General features: G+C 42.4%; 1 protein-coding gene across 1 annotated transcript; it reads right to left on the reverse strand.

Annotated features, from left to right (window-relative positions):
* Positions 1-494: 494 nt before the first annotated feature.
* On the reverse strand, positions 495-21,984 carry CD38 (CD38 molecule). The gene is made up of 8 exons (XM_003205932.2): positions 21,746-21,984; positions 9,934-10,063; positions 9,238-9,373; positions 8,421-8,503; positions 6,693-6,769; positions 5,906-5,998; positions 3,780-3,866; positions 495-1,922 (listed from the first exon to the last, which is right to left on the reverse strand). The coding sequence occupies exons 1-8, from the start codon at positions 21,982-21,984 to the stop codon at positions 1,841-1,843; spliced, it is 927 nt and encodes a 308-aa protein (XP_003205980.2). The 3' UTR covers positions 495-1,840.
* Between the last annotated feature and the right edge of the window lie 6 nt (positions 21,985-21,990).

Raw genomic sequence — 21,990 nt, forward strand, 5'->3', positions numbered from 1 at the left:
TGGCTGAGAACAGCATACGTATCTGGATATCTGTGTTTGAGATAAAGATGGGATGTTTCACTTTCTGCCACCTACGGAGACAATAACTTCTCTGTGCATGATGGAGGAGGGAGAAAGGGTGCAGCCTGGGGAGGATATGCCCTGTGGCCCGTCTCTGCTTTCCTGGGTGATTATATGTGGAGTTTCATATTTTAAGTGAATTTTCAAGTTATTTTTTCAGTGTGTTTCTGGCTGCTGTTACATAGCTGATAGTCACAAGACTGTATTTTCGCTATCTGAGAATACATCTAGCAGATCTGTGCTGTGAGGACTTTAATGCAACTTGATCAAACCAAAACATTCTCAAGTTATTTCCTGTACACCCCTCCTTGCAGCACATCATACTTTTCCAATAACTTGACTCTTCTGTTCTTTGGTCATGCCCGGAAGGGGACAAACTGCTTTCAGACAGCCACAGGTGTGGGGGGCCACTCTCATTAGAATGTGAAACTGAATGAGCGACATCATCAATTTTATTAGAAACCTTGATTGGACAGTCAACATTTTATTATTACACCAGAAAAGGTACAAAAGTGAGCATGAAGACAGATTCTTGACTTACAGTTAGAAATAGCCTATTTTAAAACACTAATATGCATCTGAGTCAATGCAGCTAATTATTACATTACAGACTGCACATATTAAAAAACCATGTTATTCATGTAAACATTATGGGTGAAGTCTTGGGTGTGATCAAGCTGCACCCAGTACAAGACCTGTATTACAGAGCAAAGGTCTATCTGGAGATGCTCAAAGTTATACCAGCTTGCATAGTCACTAAAATGCATGGCACTACAACCTTCTGCCTGCTGCTTGTGAGTCACACACAGCAAATCATCACCTCACCTCCACAGCTGGGGTCAGGAGAGGCTCCCACTGCAGCAGCTTCTGGATGTTTGTCTCTATTCCAGTGGATGGCCAAGTCCTTTGTGAAAGCTGGAAGGCTTACACTTATTGCTATATTAAGAATAAAATGCTATCTGAGCCACAACTATGTTTCCAGTAGGACTTTAACAGGAATGCTTGAGTCAGTCTTGTTTTCTCTTCCCAGCTACCCAGTGAATGCATTCTTACAGATGCTGGCAATGCTCTGAGCAGTTTCTGATCTCTTCTTGGCTTAGATCTGCCATTTCCTAACCAGCTTACTCACTAGAAGGTAAGAATTGCTCTACTTCTTCCATTATTTGCTTTGCTTGCTCAGAGGTGCCACAGTCCCTGGGAGAAAGGTCAGAGCCTTTACTGGCTCTGCCTGACTCAAGGGGACTGCCCAGCAAACAAAACATCCAACCTTCAGATACAGCTACAGGGGAAGAAACTCCAGGTCTTCCTCACTCACTCCTCTACTCTGTACAAATCATTGACATTTATAATATGTGCCAATGGACAATACTCCCTGCTCAGGGAATTTCCCTTCCAGCCCTTCTGACGCAGCATACAGATGATAGCAAGCTGTGTCTCCACTGGCAACTTTCTTTGTGCATGCGCAAGGCAGCCCCTGCCCTGATGCTCTGTGAACAACAAGTAGTTACATAAGAAGGAACAAAGCAGAACAAAATCTTCTGTCCTCAATCATTGAATATGCCTTTGGCCCTTCTGAAACAGCATGCTTGTTTGCCTGTGTGTGTACAGGAATCGCAGCTAAAATACCACCTCCTGCGATTTGGCTGTTAGTATCACAGCAAGGATTCCTGGTTATTGGCTCTGTACAACCATGGTGCTATTTATCACTGTAAGCTACATAGTCATGTCCTTTTCAGTTTTGCACACAAATCAAGTCTTATATAGTGTGGAGCACTCTGTTTCAAGGAGCTTCCGTACTGTTGGTGCAAAGACTGCAGTCTGGGTGGCCGGGATTATGTACACACTGAAGGAGCTGGACTGGCCTGGGATAAGACACAAAAGCAAATATTTAGTAGCCACATGAAAGTACAGCAGAGCAACCACACAGGTATTAAATGCAATGTGAAAGTCAAAGTGTATGTTACACCTGTGCTTATCAGGTGGATGACTTTTCTTAAGATAACTTTTCTTGCATAATGCTGCAGACATATCTTTGGTGTTTATAGGGGTTGGAGACAAGAATGGATGCCTATGAAGTAAAGCAGGGTGTGAACACTCCACATGTCAGCTGTGCTGTGATAGCAAAAGTAATTACAAAAAGAAGACACCTTTCACTGATCAGAGTAGCTGCCACGCTGGAAGTTCACCATCTTGCTTATCTAGTGGTAGCCCTGACTGCTATCCTACATAGCTGTAGGATTAGATGTTTTGGCACAAGTACATCCCCTTTTTTGAACTACTTGTGGAAAACACTGATGAAAACAACAAAAGCAAGAGATAATGACCAGTGTCAATTGCTACATGTCACAGAATGCCAGATGCTGAGCCAGTAAGGATCCACACAGTTCTGTCTGCCATGACTTCAGTTCAGTCCATCCTAAAGAGTTTTACTGCACATATAAATTATTTTATTATTGCTCTGTATACAAAATAATTTTAAAGTGTTTGCATTGTTCTATATAGTTGCTTATGGATGTTAGTTGAGTGCTGACAAAAGCCTTACTTCTTATTCTATCTTAAGATGTGAATTGTGAGTCACAGTAACGAGTGTGCCAACACATTCTTCATGAAGTTATGAAGATTTCTTCTTGTGCTGAGCCAAAGGGAATCTAAATTACTACATATTTCCCCTTCCTTCCTTTCTCCTTAGCTTGTTTCAGCATAGGCTAGAATAGTTCGCACCTGCTTACAAGTCTTGGTTAAAGACTACAGTACTCCAAAGAGAGTGAGTATGAAAGCATCCTAATTTTATTTATGAACCACACCAGTGTTGTTTTTTTCCACAATGTGCAGAGCACTCATTATCAGGTTCAGCAATATCTAAACAGGGATATATTGCTCTGCTTTCATGAGTAAAATCCTAGTGCTTCATAGGGTATTTGCAAGGCAAATGTCTCCCTCTGCAGACAAACTTTCCCTTACTTAAAATCAATGTCATGAACTCAGTACTTTATAGAAATGTTTACTTAGGAAATGTTCCTATCAAAGTATGAGTTATTTGCTTTGAAAAGCTGTTCTTGGCAGATAAGATATGATTATTGAACTTAATGAGTAAAACTGAACCTTAGCCACTTTTTTTAAGGTCACTAGAGGACATAATTCATCTTTGTAAAGGTCTCTGAACTGACACAGAGGGACAACAGCTCTCAAGCTTTTGTAACTCCTCAGCAGGCAGGCAGAGATTTCAGTCAAGTCAGAACTTGGGCTGTTCTGTTTCCTGGACTCACCTGACAGTGGAGAATGATAATAGTTACTAATGCCTATCATGTGTTATGTCTCTCTCCCTGATAAAGCAGCTGGATGGAAAGGAAACTTGAATTATCGTGAAGGAAATAAGGACTATGCTTAACACAGTGTATTATTTACACGAAGCTGGAAGGAAAATTGTTTACTTGGCTTTTATTAGTGTACATAAAAACCTGATAATATGAAAATCTGTTGTAGGAGGCTGCATTGCTCCTTTGCTGAAGGCAACCGAGCAAGGCCAGTAGCAGTAACATCCTGGAGTACAAGGCAAAGAGCACAAGTGGGAGGCTCAAAGAAGCACATAGCCACTTAAAGAGATGTGATGGAAATAAGAGGGCAATCTGCTCAATTTGCTGTAAACCAGGAGTCAACAGCAAGCAGAGAGTGAGATGGGATATCAGTTTTGTTAGCAAGTAGACACTAATGAGAATTACCTGTAATTGTCTTCACAGGTGATCTTAAAGTTTCGCTCTTCTAAGATGTTTCTTAACTTCTTTATGGAATTGCCTGAGCAGGAATCACTGGAGAAAAAAAAAGTCCTTTGTTACTTGTGATCTTCATGTGTATGAGAAGTTCAGCTGAACTCCACACTATGTCATTTCATTTTATTTCTCCTAAAATGTGCTGTAAAATCTATTCTGATTTGCGGAGCTTTGGTTACCATTGGGCTTTGCCAATAGAAAATATTGGATGTTCAATTGTTTAACTTATGTTAAAACCTTTGTGCAAGAAAGCCTATGGAAAATAACTCAGTTCCACCCACAAACTGAGATCTTTATGCATAATTTGTTTGAATTTGTACAAGAAGCCTCCAGCTGTAGTGACAGGATTGACAAACATCCAAGACACACAGAGCCACTGCAAAAGACTAGTCACCCTGGGGGAAAGATCACCTCTTGATACAGAGTATGGGACACAAACGAAGACAATGCTGGGGCAAATCCAGGACTGTTCCTAACATACGGCATTAGTGGAAAACAGCCAGCTTTTCTTTGTTCACAGGATTTACCAGATGATATTAATGATCCAACATGAAATACAATTAGAAGGTAAAAGCAATATATGTTCTTAGAGTTACCCCTCCTTTGCTGTTGAAACAGAAAATAAAATGGAAACACTTGTGAACTTGGCACAGGAGGAAGATGTGTCAAGAAGGCTGGCAGGGCATCAGGTTGCAGCAGCTGTTGAGAAAGAGGAATGTAATGGCTTTTCTGATACTGGGAAATCATGGTAGAAAGGACTGAATGTCACATACGGGGAAATTAATGCAGATTAGCCTGTGCCCTTTTCTTCAGCAAACCACTATGCAGAGGGGCACCAGAATGTCTGGCAAGCTAACGAGATGATGGGCACATGACTGGGAGCCTGTGATAGACACATCAGCTTGTATGGCAAAGAAACATTCCTGAGTGTCAGTGCTTATGCTAGGGGAAGGGTTGCAACACTGGAGCTGGCACTGTGACTGATATTGTTGCTGCTTGAGCAAGAGCCTCTACTGGGTCCATACTCATTCCTGAGATACACCATGGCCTCCTTACTGACTCCCTGTGTCAAAGCTGCTGCCTCTGGCATGTGGGATCCTTACGAACAGGAGAAACCACTACAATGCATTATAACCATGTGAATCCCAGAACCATCTCTGAAGATAAGGGTCAAAGACATTGAACCTCACGCTCAGTGCTTGAAACATAGAAGGCCTGCAAAGGAATCTGAACAGAATGAAAAAGATCACTCAAAGGCTCAGATGTGATTGGAGGTCACTTTCTGTTATCAGTAATTCCACCATTAGCATTTAAACTGCAGATTTATTATTAAAAGCGTCAGAATCACAAAATCATTTAGGTTGGAAGGGACAACTTGAGATCACCTAGTCCAACCAATGTCAATTAGAGCAAGCTGCCCAGGGCTCAGCTTGGTTTTTAAGTTGTCCACTAGAGACTCCACCACCTCTCTAGGCAACCTTTTTCAGTATTTTAAATTACTGTCATACTGTCTGGTCACAGGACTTTGTAAAAGCAAGGAAAGTATCATCATAGCTGTGTTTTAGCTATGAGTGACAAGCTGTAACTACTAAAATACTGTACAATTAACAAATGTGCAGATAGAAGAGTGGTGTGGTTAGGATGGCATTTTACAAGTTTATAGTTAGAAAGAGTATCATGGTGGAGACAATAAAAAATGAAATGCTCACCCATCTCCTAGGCTTGCAGTAGAAAATTCCAAAAGGAGAGATCTCCAGAAAGAGATCCTTTCCTACTGGCAGTCAGCCCTTAAGTGGGGTCTAGGAGAGGTGCAGCCAGGCTCCACCCCTTCCAGTCACACAGGTGAATTGCCTTCACCTGTGCTCCCAGGGCTGACACAGTCCTTGCCTTAGGTGATCAATCAGCGGTTCAGGCCATGACTCAACAGTTGCCATACAAATACTAATAAAAACAACTGTAAAAACGTTATTCTTTCCAATAAAGTAAGTAGCTAGTAGAGAGAATGCAGAGCAGGTTTTCAGAGCAGGTTTAAGATGGTGGTTAGTGTTAGACAGTCATTTTGTATCAGAATGGTTTACCTTTGGGGTCCACCGATGTCACGCATAAGCCAAATACGTATTTCAGAAATTTTATCTGGATTTAAGTTAAAGACCTCAACACTTCCAAAAACACTGTAAGAATGGGACATGAAACATCCTTAGTAATGTAAGAATTCTAATAATGTAAACATCCTTAGTAGACAATGTTCCCCAGTTACTACTGCTTATTAGTGCTGCTGTTATCCTCAGTGAATGAATGTTTTCTTTTTGCTGGATTTTCATAGACAATTCAATTGCCTCTGCTAAAAGATTTTCTCTCCATTCTCATTTTATTTTCATGACAGCTTCTGAAACTGTGTGCAGATAGAAGCAAACTCAAGTTTTTCCATCTACAGTACTTATTCTCCTGCTAGTTTTATTGACAATGGGTTTTGTTTGGTGCAAGGGAAATGAACATGGCTGTTCTCCTGACCAGAACAGACTTCATCATTTTGTATGAGACTACTGCCAGGTAACATGAGCAAGCATGGTCTGAAGAGCTCCACGAGCAGTTAGAAGCATTTAATTTCTATAGTATGGTATGCAGACCTAGATAAAATGTAATAAAGCTACTTTGTGCAGTAATATCATACTAGAGATCTACCTATATACACTGAGAGGGACTTCAGTTAGAGTCACTGTATAGAAGTTAAGTGCATCAACTCTACAGCAGCCAATGGTTTAGATTCCCACATGAATTCACCAAAATCCATTCTCACCAGAACTCACTGACAAGAACCTGCTGACAAACACCCATGCCCAAAAGAAACACGGATGCTGGGTATACCTGCTGCTTCTGAAAGCTCCTGTTTCTATTGATCCATTGAGCATCACGTGAACCACACCGCATGCTGCTTCTGCAAACTGACCAAAACAAATGGACATTATAATCTGACGCTGCATGCCATGTCTCCAGAGTTCTCTGACTTCTTAGATGTCATCAGAATTGAGTATCTGCATCCTGTTTCTATATATATGTCCATGCAAATAAAAGCTTCTAAACTCTTACAGCAATACTGACATAAAAACTGCATCACCTGGCTGTCACTGTTTTCAGTTTATAAAATGGGATGCAACTTTCCAGAGCCCCAGCAGCTATAGCTGTCAGATGGGGCTGCCTACTTTCTCAGTAACTCAGTAATTGAGTAATCCTCAGGCTGCCTGGACTCAAGTAGTGAGGATACGCCACAACAGAAGTACTGCAAGTTTAAGGATGTGCTAACCATGAAATATTTGCTACCTTGTGACTCACATTCTGTGTACTTTTGTGGTTGGGATTTTTCTCTCCAGTGATTTTAGAAAAACTCATCATAAGTTTTGATTGTTAAATTACTGGATCGTGTAATTGTTGTTCTTCAAACTTCTGTCCAAATATTTCAAGGCCATTACATCACAACATGATGTAGTCAGTGTACTCCAGATATATAACACAAAGGTTGAATAAACAATTTTGAAAAGCTTAATACAGATGACTATACTTGTCAAATTCACCAAGTCCTCTTACTTATAAACAATGTATCTCAAAACCAGCTTGAGAGCTTTCAAGTTACAGTTTAAAAGTTTAATTATGTATAACTTTCCAACACAGTAAGCATGTGTTTTAGCAGATCTTAAATCTACTTGGAGTAAAAAGCTTGTAGTTCCGCAAGCCTCACTCTGTATGGTGGTTTATCCCTCCTAGACCCCACAACTGTACATCAAAGCTGTTTTGAGCTAGGAAAACTTTATGGATGCTAGGTTGCACACAAAACATTTTTTAATGGTGAGGAGATTTTTTCTTACATGCATGAGATACTAAGCACACATTAATGCTTGTTCTACACTTAGAAAGTCATCTATTAATAGTCATATCAGGACTTCTGAGATACATAAGATTAAACTGATAAAGGAGAGATTTTTTTTTTTCTGGCAGATGTGTGAAACGAGCGTTCTGTAAAGTATTGATTCCACAAAACCAGGCCAACTGCTTAACTCAGTCTAGCAATGTCTCCTTCATGTGATCAGAGCTGGGACACACATACAGGTGGGCACATCATTGAACCTCAGAAGGTAACGTTGTGGGAAGACATCCTCTTCAAAAGTATGCTGGGAAGGAGCAACAGGACTCTCAAGGCCACTTGCTGTGCTAGTTTGGGAGCTGCTCTCAGCATCAACAAGTTCTAAGTTTCTATATTTTTGTAATTTAAGACCTGTGATTTAATTAAGGCTTTTATTATAATTATTACCGTAAGCCTTATTTGTAAAGCTGTCTGCCAAGTGTTGTTCTAGACTCTGGCATGTAGTCTCTGCCCACAATAAAAATGCCCAACTCTGCTGACAGCTCTGGTCTCATTATTGTAAGGTCTGATAAAAGATTTCCATACTCATACTTTCTGGCACCTAAAGTTAAAACTCATCTGAACTTTTACCTTTCTGTTTTTTTAAGTCCAATCCGGAAACTCAGATTTTTGACAGTGTCAGGAACTTCATGCCTTTTAACATTGTCAGATGAGAGGAAATTTATTCTAGACCTTACCATCTTGGATGCCATTTTCCAGAATACAGAGCCAGAACTGCCTTCACATTCACTCCATTTTGGACAAGATTCATAGTTGATTCCTGAGAAGAAACAGAAGAAACATATTTATAGAAAAAGACTAGAATGAATATTGTTAAAATGTTACTACAGAGTTGTTCCCTATTAAAACAAGTTGGCTACATGAGGAAGTTCTAGGAGGAAAGAGAATTTGCATGTGTTCAAAGGTCTTCCTCTTTACTCACGCGTCTCAGTGAGACAGCTGGCAGCCACATATGCAAATAATTCTCAGAAAACCCAGTACAGAAAACACATATTTCTAAATATGCAGAACAGGTTGGTTTGTGACAAATGAATTTCGGACTGTATCAAATTTTGCCCAACATTTCCAGTAATTCCAGCCCAGTTTAGAACGTGTTAACATTAGGCATCAACAGTCAGGAATCATGTGGGCAGCATAACCTCAAGTCCCTCCCTACTTCCCCCTACTTCCCCCTCACTTTGCCAGCCTATAACCAGGCCTGGAATGGAATTCTTGTTTTTGCAGTTTGTCCCACTGGAGTTAAAAGAAGGTACCAGATGACGTAGATGAAGTGATCATTACTCCCAGAAGCATTTAATGTCTTCCTTGTAGCCAAAAAGATGTGTTTTTTAAATTAAATTATTTTCAGACTTCTGTAACATGGGAGCAGAAAAATGATAATGGTTTTAAAAGAAAAACGTGAAAATGGACAGTATTTATGTCTATATGTGAGAGAAAATAGTAATCTGGAATTCTAGTATGCACATTTGGTTTGCAAAAGTTAGGACTTGTTACCTGGAGCTGAGGGGTCTCCACACCATGAAAGCCCATCAAGCATATAACCCAGGAACGTGTCCTCCAAGGTAAGGAAATGGTGATTGGATCTTGAATAAAGATGAACGAGGTCATACGTCCTGCTCCAAAACAGTGACTGCGAAATAAAATACAGTGTGCAATAAATAATACTTATACTTGAGCTGGTCAGGAAATTTTCCTGGAGAAAAACAGAAAGTTTTCTTAATTGTGACAGAGTTCTAGTTTCCTATTCAAATGCTGCACGTTCCCATAAGCAGATCAGTTCTTAATCCCACAGCCCTTCCTCCCATTTCCAAATTTTTGGGGTGATTATTTTTCATGGAAATGGATGCATTCAGCCTGCAAAGCATTTTGAAAGAAATTTTTTTACTAGTTCAAATAGCATATTTATACAGTTTGTAGAGCAGTTTTTGACTACAGATGGAAGAGCAGCTTTTTAGAAGCAGCATTCCTCTGACAGAAGGACTGCATATTCCTTACCGAGATCTGCAAGCACAGGGAACAGAGACCTCTCTGCAGTGTAACCAGGATGACCTTGGCAAAAATATCAGCCATCCTGGCAAAACAATCAGCCATGTCCATCTACTGACCATTACTATGGAAAAGATCCACTGTACAGACACATTGCTCCCCAGCAATCCCCCTTGTACAGCCCACCATGCATCCCGCTGTTACCTTGTTGCAGGGTACTGGATGACTTGCCAACTCCATTAAAGGCTGATAATCTTTTGTTGTAGCATTACAGGGATTCTTGTGAATGAATGCAGCTTTTAATGATTCCCATATTTTAAGGCAATCCTTATCTCTGCCAAAAGATTGAATCATCATTAATTTATATTAATTATTAAATATCTTTAATAATTATTAATATTTATGATTGTGAAAGAATTTCCTTCTGTTAAATTCAAATATTACAGATAAATTTTTAAAGAGTTCTGACTGTGCTAAGCATCAACATAAATTATGCATTAAAAAAGCAGAGTATCTTGAGCAAATCAAGTATTAAGTGAGGAATGAGCAGTTCTAAAACATCTCTCATCTGAGCCAAAACTATGCCCAGAGTCTACCTGCTCTCCCAGGTTGCCCAAGGAGGTTGTGGATGCCCCATCCCTGGAGGCATTCAAGGCCAGGCTGGATGTGGCTCTGGGCAGCCTGGTCTGGTGGTTAATGACCCTGCACATAGCAGAGGGTTTGAAACTCGATGATCATTGTGGTCCTTTTCAACCCAGGCCACTCTATGATTCTATTAGTCTACTGAATTTTATTATTATTTTTTTAAACTAAAAGCAGAGGTCTGGATATTTTGGACCTGATGTTATTTACAATTAAGACTAGCTTTTGGCTAAGCACTTTGAAGCCATAGCAGATTTGTACAAGTATACGTGAGATCTGAATCATGCACTCCAACTCCAGAGGATTTTTTTTCAGTCTCTGCATATTAGCAGTTCTGGCCCTTTTGCTCTCATTGGTGTGAGTCAGAGGAATCTCACTGCATTTATGTGAGGGGAAACAGTGGATGTCAAAACACTCCTGCCCCTTCACTGACAGCCATCCAGTGATTCAACAGCTTTCTCTTCCCTTTCTTTATGTAAATTCAAAAATTACCCCACTGTCTGCATGCAGAAAGGAGTTGCTCTGGCTAACTCTGACTCATCCACTCTTTCTCCACTATTTGTAATCTCCTCCTGGGGTGTTCCCGCTGCCTGAAGAACCAGTCTGAAGAATGGCCTTTGTCTTTGGTGAAGACAGTGATGCCTTCAGAGCACTGTAAAAATTGCAGGGATCAGTTAGTATCTGACACACACAGAGCTGCAGGCTTCGTTACCTGTGGGTACTCAGGTAACAGGCATGAGGTAGAATGTGATTAGCCTTAAAAGGAGTTATAAATGGATTAAATGAAATTGGTAGTAGTTTACTGAGGATTCCGGAACATTTTACAGCTCTGTGATATTCCCGGTGGGTGGCAACCCTGTCCACGGCAGGGGGTTGGAGCTGGATGATCTTTAAGGTCCCTTCCAACCTAAGCCATTCTTTGATTTGGTGATTCTATGATTCCTGCTGCTTAATTTGATCCAGATTGCCATTTGAGCATCAGAAAGGTAATGTGAAACACATACAATGAGCTATTCGTATTACAGAAGGCTGCGTCATGACAGTGGGACCCAGAACTACTTCTCAGCTCCCAGCCATTTCCTCACTGTGCTTGGATGTGCCTGGACATGAACACCCCTCCCTCATTCCTAAGCCTGATGGAGAAGAAACATCACAGGCAGAGAAGGTCTGATGTTGTTGAGATGTGTCCAGAAGTGCTCCAGCACCTGGCAGCCCCACAAAACATCAGGAGTGCCCCTATCAGACACATTGCAGGGGCCCATGCTTGTGTCATACCAGAAAGGATTGGGCAATCCATGGCAAGTTGTCCTGGCCTTTCTTCCCTTCTGCTTTTTCTTATGCAGTGGCAAACCTAAGTAATCATCTTATTTGATACTGGTTATTTGGTTCAAACTAATTAACGTAGATTCTTACTCATATTTGGCAGCTTGATTAGGATGTGTGTATTGTAACATAATCCTTGTCCTTCCGCAAGGCTACAGCCGTTCTCATTCCACAGTTGGCTGCCCCAAAGATTTAAGAACACCTCTTGTGTTACAGGCAGCTGCTTCTCTGCTCCCAAGGTTTATCATCACAGTGTGCAGATTACTTTGCTGTGGTAGGGTCATGTGAGAGAGCATTCACGTGTTTTACAAAGCACAGAAACTAGCATCTCTTGGGCCTCTACAGACCCAGGGAGCTGGTTGCTCCAGAGAGCAAGTCACAGTAGAACTTAACTTGGTGTATTATATTTTGTTCTCAAGGAGCTTGTCTCTGGCTGCAAACTCTGTAAGCATCACAGAGAAATCTTCATCACTTTAACTCTGGTACCTCACAGGGAAGTATCTGGGAGAGCAGTGTTCAGACACAACGTCGCTGAGAAGGTAGGGCATAGAAGGGAAGCTGGTAATAGTGTGGGACCTTTATTCGTACCTCACAGAAGAATGATGAGGCATAAAGATGGACTTTTATGAAAACTCAGCAATTCCAGCATTATTTAGAAGTCTAAACACAGATCTTCACAGTAAAAACAAACAAATCTACAAAAGCTAAAGAATATTTCACTACCCTCTCCTATCAACATGTCAATTTTTACATAAGAATAAAAATAACTCATCGGTTTGCTCTGGAAGGCTGTTTTTCTGCTAGGAAACACAGGTTTCACCTCACATCTTAAGAGCCAGAGAGAATTATTGTTTTGGCTGATACACAGCTGCAGTGAGGAAGCTTTAGGATTCGTGAATTCCAGCTCTGGGAGAAATGGAATTCTTTACAGCCTCGCTATTGATATATGCACTAGAAATAAAAGAAAGAAAACATTTGCCTGCTGTGCAGTACTTAACACATTCAGCAAAAGGGCAGAGACATGCTGAAGCTCAGGTTCTCCTGAAAATATTATGGGAAGCCTGCTGGCACTTGGTATTGCTAACAATTCTAGAAAGAGCACCTTCAGATTGAAAGACATACACCTCTCTTGCCAAAAAAATCTGTGAAATGAACAACCCTCTGAAGGCTGCTCTGAGCACAGAATAGAGCAGTTCTCCTGGAGCCAGTTGGAAAAGCAATGTTGGCTTTTTCACTGTGCTACAGAGTTTTACCCACTGCATGGCCTGAGCTGCTCGAGGCGAGCCCTCACAGCCTCCGCTTTCCCTCTCAGAGCACCCACAGGAACACAGCAATACCTGTGGGGAGCCCTAATCCACCAAACCCAAAAAAATCTGCCATGTCAAAGATCCTCCAACTGGGAAGTTCTCCATCACAGAATGGATTCATTTAATTTGTCCACAGAAGAAGGGCTGGGAGACAGATTGCCAGGAGACCATGGTGAATGAGCTTGCTTGTCACACGGCTGCAGGACTCTTATGTTCTTTTTCCCTGGTTTTGGTTGGTTTTGTGTGTTTTGGATTGCATATTAATTCTGCATCAAACAAACATCATATGTATTTATTTTTGCAATAATGAGTTTCTTCCCTCAAGGCTAACTTTGTTTACGCTGAAATATTTGAGGCTTTTTATTCTACTAAAGAATCTGAAATATTTAAGCCAAGTTCACTGGCAGATAAAATAAATGCACACACATTTTATGTGTTTGAGTGTTTTTTCAAATGCATATTTTTCATGAGCACAGTTTGGGAAATGTTGGTAAATTTGAAATAATACTTAAAGGGAACACTGGAACCTGTTGTAAAATCAGGAACTGAAGCTGCAGTTTGTTCTCCGGAATGCAGGGATTGCAGAACTGGGCCTTACAGCCTTTTGCAAACTGAGGCTCTGTATCCTGCACGGAGTACAGCAAGAAACAAGAACTGGTCCTGCATTTTTTCCTTGCGTTTGAGTGGAAGTTGCATTTTCCAATGAATTTGAGTGTTTCTATCAATTTACCTTTTTTATGAATATCATATAAATTTATGAAAAGGAATCTGGGGCCAAGAACATTTCCATTAGCAGCTATCCTAGAAGCCAAACTTTAATGTGCATATTATAAAAATGGACAGCTTCTGCATCATTGTTTCTTGCATATCAGTACATTGATCTGGCTAACCTTGAAAGAGCATCCTCGCATTTAAAGGAATACAATGGCATTGAGTTACCTGGGAAATCACTATTAATTTTGTGTAGTGTTATTTTATTCTATAAAAAAAAAAAAAAACTGGACATGACAGAGCACATTCATTCCCAATTGAAATTGATGTAATTGGTATAATATCAGGGATGAGTTTCATCCTTGGTGACTTCAGCTGCATCAAGAAGGACCTCTTGTTTTAAGTTCATCACTGGGCTGACAGTGGAAGCTAAAAACACCTTACAAAGAGCAGTATTTCCTTAAGCTGTGTCACCTTTAGGTTTTTACCCAGAAATTTGAGAGATGTGTAAAGTATGGAACCCATTTTAAATTCACAAGTGAAAATGATTCTCAGGCTTTGGTCTGGAGAGCTCAGTCGGTCCTGCCCACATTTTTCAAACCCCTCTGTAGGCATGAGAAGCCCCCTGGTGAAACATAGCCTCCTGTGCTGGCTTTCCAGGATCCCAAGTTTCCTTTCTAAAAAAAACCAATATCTTCAGGCCATAAAGAGAGATTTTAATTGTGGTCTCTTGCGGTCTTTGAAGGTAAGGTCCTTTATAAAACTGGACTTTGCAGGGATTAAACAGGGCAGGTAGATTGTGAGGTTGGCGTGGGAGGCTCTGGCCTCAGCTGGCAGGTCATGCTGGCTTTCATTATGGTTGGTGCTGCCTTGTGCAGGCACTCACCGCAGCCCCTTTCTCATTTGCTACCATCAGCCTAAATAATAATGCAAGTACACACCTGTGCACTTAGAAACTAAAAAGCGAGTGAGAAGTTCTGTGGTTATAACAAAGCTCCTGAACCACATGAGAAGCATTCATACTGTGCTTTACGTCTAAGGCACCTGAGAATGAAATGCCTGGAGACTGCACGCCGACAGAAGTAAATGATGCAGCAATAGTTCTGCACCTAACAGACCCACCTTTGGTCAGTTTATCACAGAATCACAGAATTGTAGGGGTTGTAATGGACCTCCAGAGATCACTGAGTCCAACCCCCCGTTACAGAAGGTTCCCTACAGTGTGCCTCTTGCAAAGGCAAAGAGAGAGAGAGAGAGTGGTGCTGTTTATATGTTCATCTTCAATTTATTTTTCATGTGAACTTATGAGTAACTCTGTCTACATGCTCAAATATTACACGAACTATGCTGTGTTGAGGGGAACCCCTCTGTAAACAAGAATCTTTCTGCTCCATACTTTCTGCCCTAAATCCTTTTGCTCTCGCTCTTGCTGCCCCTTCCCTTCTCCCAGCCCTGCCGTGCCACTTATTTGGTGTTGCAGCAAAGCGCAGCCCTGGCAGCTACAGTTGGACTCGTGCAACTGAGGACGAGGAGCTAAGGCCAGGCGAATGCTGCCATCATGTGGCAGCGCTCTTTGCAGGCTCTGAGATACCGCCAAAGGTGAGAAAAAAAATGAGAAATCAGCCAAAGCTGATTTAAGCAATGCTTTTAGCACTAGGATGATAGCAAGGGGAAAAGTTACCAGGGGAGAGAATGAAAGAAAAAAGTCACAGAGGTGCTGTCAGTCTCAAACTCTTCAATGAGGACTAGCATTTCACTACCATTTAGCTTAATTATAATGGTCTGTTACCTCAAAGTATTGATAAATGGTTCTCTTTTTTTCTTTCTTTTTTTTTCTTTTTCACATCTTGATTTTGCAAGCATTGCTCTCTGTAAATGAAACAGTTCAAAAGCCAGAAAAGAAAGAATTGCAGAACTGCCACTGCCTGGGGATAGAGAGACATTCAAAACCCCGCCTCAGAAAGATGACTTCTGGAAAGGCTGCAGGCAGAGCAACTGAAGTCCACACAGCAGAGGTGCAAAGTTTGGAAGTCAGGGAAAAAACATCTTTTCCCAGACAAGGTGAGCTTTGTTCTGGTGTACCCCAGGGCTGTGTTCACCTACAAGGAAGGATGGGGAACAAGTGATGGCTCCTCACCACCACCACTCAGGGCTCTGAGGTGTTAAACAGTTCTCCAGTTTTCACCAAACCTGAGCAATGACAGCTGAAGGCGACCATCGGCAAGACCCCCTGAGAGGGGCTCTTTCCACTTACTTCTCTGCACATGCAGAGAATAGGATGAGGGGCAGAGAGAAGTGAGAGGCAACAGGACTGCCCCTTTATCACCAGCAAGCCTTAGAGTGCCTCATCCAAATGTACAGTGATTTCAATCTTAGTGTGTTGCTTGAACTTAGATGGCCACCAGTTATTGTTCTGTATAGCCAGTGAACAGAGAGAAAGGAAAGAACAGGTGGAAGAATACATATCAAATAGAATTAAATATATATAAGAAGAATATATATCAAATAGATAGTCTAGCCCAGCCCAGCTCAGAGCAGGTTGCTCAGGACCATGTCCTGTTCTCAGCATATCCAAGGACAGAACCTCCACAACCTCTCTGGGCAACATATTTCATTCTTGAATTGCTCTCAAATTTAAAGTAGTTTTTCTTATGCTTAAATGGATTTTCCTGTACTTTGTTTAGTGAGCATTACTTCTTGTCCTGCACTTAGATACCAGTCAGAAGAGCGTGGCCCCCTCTTCTTTTCTCTGCCAAGCCAATACTTATAAAATCCCTGCTAAACAGCCCCAGCTCTCCCAGCCTCTTATCTGTTCAGATATTTCAATCCTTTAATGATCCCTGTGGCCACTCACTGGACAGGATGCCTTTGTACTAGAAGCCCAGCACTGGACGCAGCCCTCCAAGTGTGGCCTCAGCAGTGCCCAGCAGAGGGGCAGAAGAGGTCACTGTAACAATTCCTTTTTTAAAAAAAATAAAAAATAGTGTTATGGTTTTTTATTGTTGTTGTTGTTGTTCTTTAAATAAACAAGGAAAGTGAATCCTTTGCAGTATGATGCAAACTAAATTCAGAAGCTTTGGAAGCCTGCGGTGCATTCCAAAAGAGGTGTTATTGCATTACTAGTAGGTAGTAACACAGCACTCTCCAGATGACTGATTCATTAAAAGTCTCTCAAAGCAAGGCATATTTTCTTCACGTAAAAATCAAACCTCAGTTAAGCTGAAATATAATGTCATGGCTACACAAGATAAAGCTGTGGTTTTTTTTACATGACACTGAATCAAATCATAGCTGCCGTGAAGCGCCATGCTCCATGTGAAAGTATTAGCAACCAGTGAGCATGGGAATCAAATTAAAAACACCCAGCAGAGCATGAAGGCATAATGCAAAAACAAGCATACAAAAACCCCAACAGATTGCTCTCTGGAGGGAAAGATGCCACAAGTATAATAATATCTCACACCAAATCATGGCACCACGTGTTCTTTTTAACAAAATAACCACCGTCTCCATAGGACGTAAAGGAATGGAAAGGCAAAAAATGCACCGTGTTCATGAAGACAAAAGAGAAAGCTCTCCTGAGTATGCACCAGCTTTTGCTAAATTCAATCAAACTAGAAAATGTCAAAATTTCATGGAATCATAGAATTATTAAGGTTGAAAAAGACCTCTAGGATCATCTAGTCCAACTATCCACCTAACAATGGCCCACTAAGCCATGTCCCTGAAGGGGCATTCTATCACTAGCTTTGGGTGCATTATTTGGTCCAACTGTTTTTAAGGGGGACATCTACAGTATATGTCCATGCAGAACTGCATGAGAAAAACTTTGCACCTCCACCATTTTGCACTGCTGTGCTGACACACAGCGATGGCTGGGCCTGCACAGCCACATGTGCTACCAAGGTGGCTCCTTGCCTACATCCCCGTTGCTCTCTTACTGCAGAAGTTAGATAAAAAATATCTGTCTTGTCTCTAGCCATGTTGATGCAGTAGGTCCTTGGAGACTTGACTTGGCTTGAGTGAATCAGAAAGGAACTGCACATCTGCGGGGGAGTAGTGACTATCTGCGAATAACAAGTCTGTTGAGCTGCAAATGTCAGATGAGTTCATTTCTAGGCTGAAAAAGAAACATAACTTTTGTTTCTGAGACTGTGACTTTTCTTCCATCTCCTTCACAAGATCACTAAGTGTTAACTGTACCCAAACCCACATCAAAGCCATTAACTTCACAGCAACAGGTTTTATGCTGTGTCTGTTACTATCTGTTCTCCCCAAAAAGGAAAAACGCACAGAACTCTTGAAAAATATCCTCTAAGCAGTGGATTACACAACATGCACCTGAGGTCAGCCCTGGCTCTGCATGGCCGTAAGAGTTCGGATGTGTGAAGCATATATGTGGAAACTGCCACAAGGTAGGATCCTGTCCAGGGTGCTAGAAAACTGTTCTGATTCCACCGAGTTACATTCCTGACAACTTAAGTTTGTACCGCATGAAAACTGGAGCTTGAGGACAGCAAGTGTTCGGTTAGCCAGAAGAGGGAGCCTGTGTAACTGGGAAAGGGGACAAGGAGCAGTTTGAGGTCAAATTCCTTCCTGTGGTCAAAACCGCCTCTGGCTGTTACTCAGACAAAGCTACAGAGCATACCAATGGCCGAGGTGGATGAGTACGGGAATTCAGCAAGATCAGAGAAAGTAAAATGTGCATCTTTTGTTAACGCCAAAGAAAGTAAGACTACTGAGACGTGGTAAACTGTTGCTTTAGCTCTGTCTTTTGGCATCAGCCAGTATTTTTGGGAAGCCAAGAAGAAATCTACCTGTTAGTATGCACACCTAAGTGTGCAAGTAATGACCATGCAAGTCACGTGCAGGGCAGGACCCCCGAAGCCTGCTCCTGTGCAGTCAGTAATGCTTCCTAGCATTGAGCCAAACACATGACTATTAAATATTGCCCGCCTGCTTCTCACAGCAGCAGTTCCAAGACTTCACTGCACACAGGCAGTAAAACAACATGCACTACTTGGGAATTGCTTTTAGTGGGAACTGCAATACAGCACCTGAACTTTTCGTTGGTTTTGAAGATGCAAACTGATGTGATAAAATCTGCATATGAGGTGCTTATGAAACTCTGCAACAGACAGCAGCAGTCCTTCCAGGACCCTCATTGATGATGCTGGGTTTGGGGCCATGTTTTGAACAGAAAAGACAAGAGATTTCAGTGGTATAAAAAAAAGTAAAACCATGAGAAAACACATGAGTTTACCAGAAGCAGAGCTTTTAAAAAATTGCACGGTAGTGACGGATTAAAAAAGGCTCCGGCAGACTATGGACAAATTGATGAGGAAAACATAAGATTTCTAAGCAAAGCAGTGAAGTTCCCACAATAGTAGCGGCAACAAAAGACCTCGCTGAGTGCAGGACGCAGCCTGATCAGCTCTCAGGAATGCCTGAGTTTCAGTTCCACGCTCCTACTCCCTTTCTTTGATGAAGTACACCAAAGATCCCACACAATGGAAGATCCAAGGCCTACGTTAATGATGAAAGAGAGCGGGATGAAAGATGGAGGGCTCTCTGATGTGTCCTAAAGGCACTGGCTTTATTATCAGAAAGCACCAGTGATAAGAGCAGTTAGTTACATTACAACCTACATCTATCTCAGTAGGACCAGAAATGGGGAATCTAAGGTCAGATTCCCAAAGAAGGCTCCTGGGTTTTACTTCTCTGTCCAGTAAACTCCTGAGCATTGCAGGTGCTTGTTAATATTTTTCCTTTTTTGGTGCTCTCTTAGGTAGATTTCACAGTTTCTTTATTAAAAGTAAAATAATATTTTAAAAAATCCTACAACAGACAAGTTGTTCGACCTATTAAGCATTGCTGAATTAAGCAATAGCATAAAAGAATGTGCCTTGGAAAAACACTCCTGTTATAAAACTTTTGATCACAAGTTTGGGATTTTAAAATTGTACTTTGGGGAAAAAAAATGAACAAATGATTCCTAGTAATCATGTTGTGAACAAAAACACATTAACAAGGATTTCTGAGTTAAAGCTGAGTCTGTATTTCTTTAATAAGTTAATGTGCACTTTCAGAAACCTGTAGGTGATGTTGCAAAAGCTTCAGGAGCTTTTTAAACAGAGAAGCTCTCTCATCTACACTGCAAGCACTCAGGTGTTTAATGGATAGCACACATTAAATCTGTGCAGGCTGGCCATAATTTTCCACCTGCTCATTTCCCTTAAAATGCTGCAAATCAGCTTATTTGAGCAGTCCAAGAGAAGACAAAATCCAAACAAAATATATACAGCTTTGATTTCATTGGCACAGTGTTATGAAAATCATAGAATCACTGAATCATAGAATGGGCTGGGTTGAAAAGGACCACAACAATCATCGAGTTTCAACCCCCCTCCTATGTGCAGGGTCATTAACTACCAGACCAGGTTGCTCAGAGCCACATCCAGCCTGGCTTTGAGTGCCTCCAGGAATGGAGCATCCACAGCCTCCTTGGGCAGCCTGTTCCAGTGTGTCACCACCCTCTGTGTGAAAAACTTCCTACTAATATCTAGCCTAAACCTCCCCTGTCTCAGTTTAAGACCATTCCCCCTTGTCCTATCACTATCCACCCTTGTAAACAACCGTTCCCTTTCCTGTTTACATGCTCCCTTCGAGTACTGGAAGGCCACAATGATGTCTCCCCGGAGCCTTCTCTTCGCCAAGCTAAACAAACTCAGTCCCCTCAACCATTCTTCATAGGAGAGGTGCTCCAGGCCTCTGATCATCTTAGGGCCTTCCTCTGGACCTGTTCCAAGAGCTCCATGTCCTTACTGTACTGTGGGCCCAGGCCTGGATACAGTACTTCAGATGGGGCCTCACAAGGGCAATCACCTCCCTCTCTCTGCTGGCCACCCCTTTTTTAATGCAGTCCAGAATACAGTTGGCCTTCCAGGCTGCAAACACACAGTGAGGTTGAGAGGTTACAATTGTTGCAGGCGAAGAGAAGGATTGTTATGTCAGAAGGCTCACAGTGGTGGAAATGCCTACTGGAGCTAACTGAGTACACACAACAGGGTGGCTGGTGCCACAGGGATGTGGTTTAGTGGGTTCAGTGGTGATGGGTTGATGGTTGGAGTGCATCCTCTACCAACCATCCCAAAATGCTCAGTGCCCCTATTATCTGCAGGGAACATGTGGCTCTCCTTATTTTGTACTCTGACTTTCCTCGTGGAGCTAGAAAGCAGAAAATTAGCTCTCAGCCCTAATTTCTGATGGGGATCCAGGGAACCTTTCTTGTGAGCTGCACAGTCTGACAGCACCCAGTGCTCCAATGGGCTGAGCAGGGCCCTGGCTGTGGGCTGTGCCCAGGGCTTCCATGCCAGCACTGCTCACCATCCCATCCCGAAGGACAAAGTCTTTCCCACAAGCTGAAAGCAGCTGCTTCAAATAACTCCCCTGCGTTTCCCAACATCCCTGTCCATTCTATAAATCCATACCAAACGACCTCCTTTTCCTGTTTAGTTTCGGTTATGAGAGTCAAACACTTCAGGATTTTTGGCAAGAAGGATTTAGTGAATTACTGTCACCTCTCCTTACACCAAGCTGCGAGGATCCAGTTCTGGCTTAGCTGCCTGCCCAGAAGTTGCAATAAGTACTTACAGGTGGCTATTGACCAAAAGTTACACATACCTTCCGCGCACAGATTCCTTAAAAACCCCACTTGGGCACAGACAATCGGAACCACAGAACCACAGAATCAGAAGGGACCCACAGGGATTACTGAGTCCAACTTCAGACATTACAGGACCACCCAAAAACTCAAACCTGTGTCTGAGAGGACTGCCCAAACGCTCCTTGAACTCCAGGAGCCCTAGGAGCGCGTTCCACGGTGCAGAACCTCTCCCAGTGCCCAACCTGGCATCCCCGTGACGCAGAGGGTTTTCAGGACCGCGCTGCCTCACAGCCCCCAGCCAGGGGCATGCAGCACAGGTAAGGCTGAGCTGCCCTCAACTCAGGCACAACGCGAGGCCAATACTCACCCCAGCTTCACGCGCCCCTCGACGAGGTAACTGTAGCATCTCCCCAGGACGATCTCCCGCAGGTTCCTGGTCGTCCCCCCGCCCTGCCACTTCAGCGGCTCCGGGCTCGCCTCCTCTTTGCGTCCGGTGAGGACGGAGGCCAGCGCGGCGGCCAGGACGAGGGCGATCAGCAGGATGGCGATGCCGGTCAGCAGCACGCAGCGCTGCCGCCTCCGCGCCGAGCCGCGCTGTGAGGGCATGGCGAG

This window comes from Meleagris gallopavo, chromosome 4 (assembly GCF_000146605.3).
Source record: "Meleagris gallopavo isolate NT-WF06-2002-E0010 breed Aviagen turkey brand Nicholas breeding stock chromosome 4, Turkey_5.1, whole genome shotgun sequence".
In the NCBI taxonomy this organism is placed as follows: domain Eukaryota; kingdom Metazoa; phylum Chordata; class Aves; order Galliformes; family Phasianidae; genus Meleagris; species Meleagris gallopavo.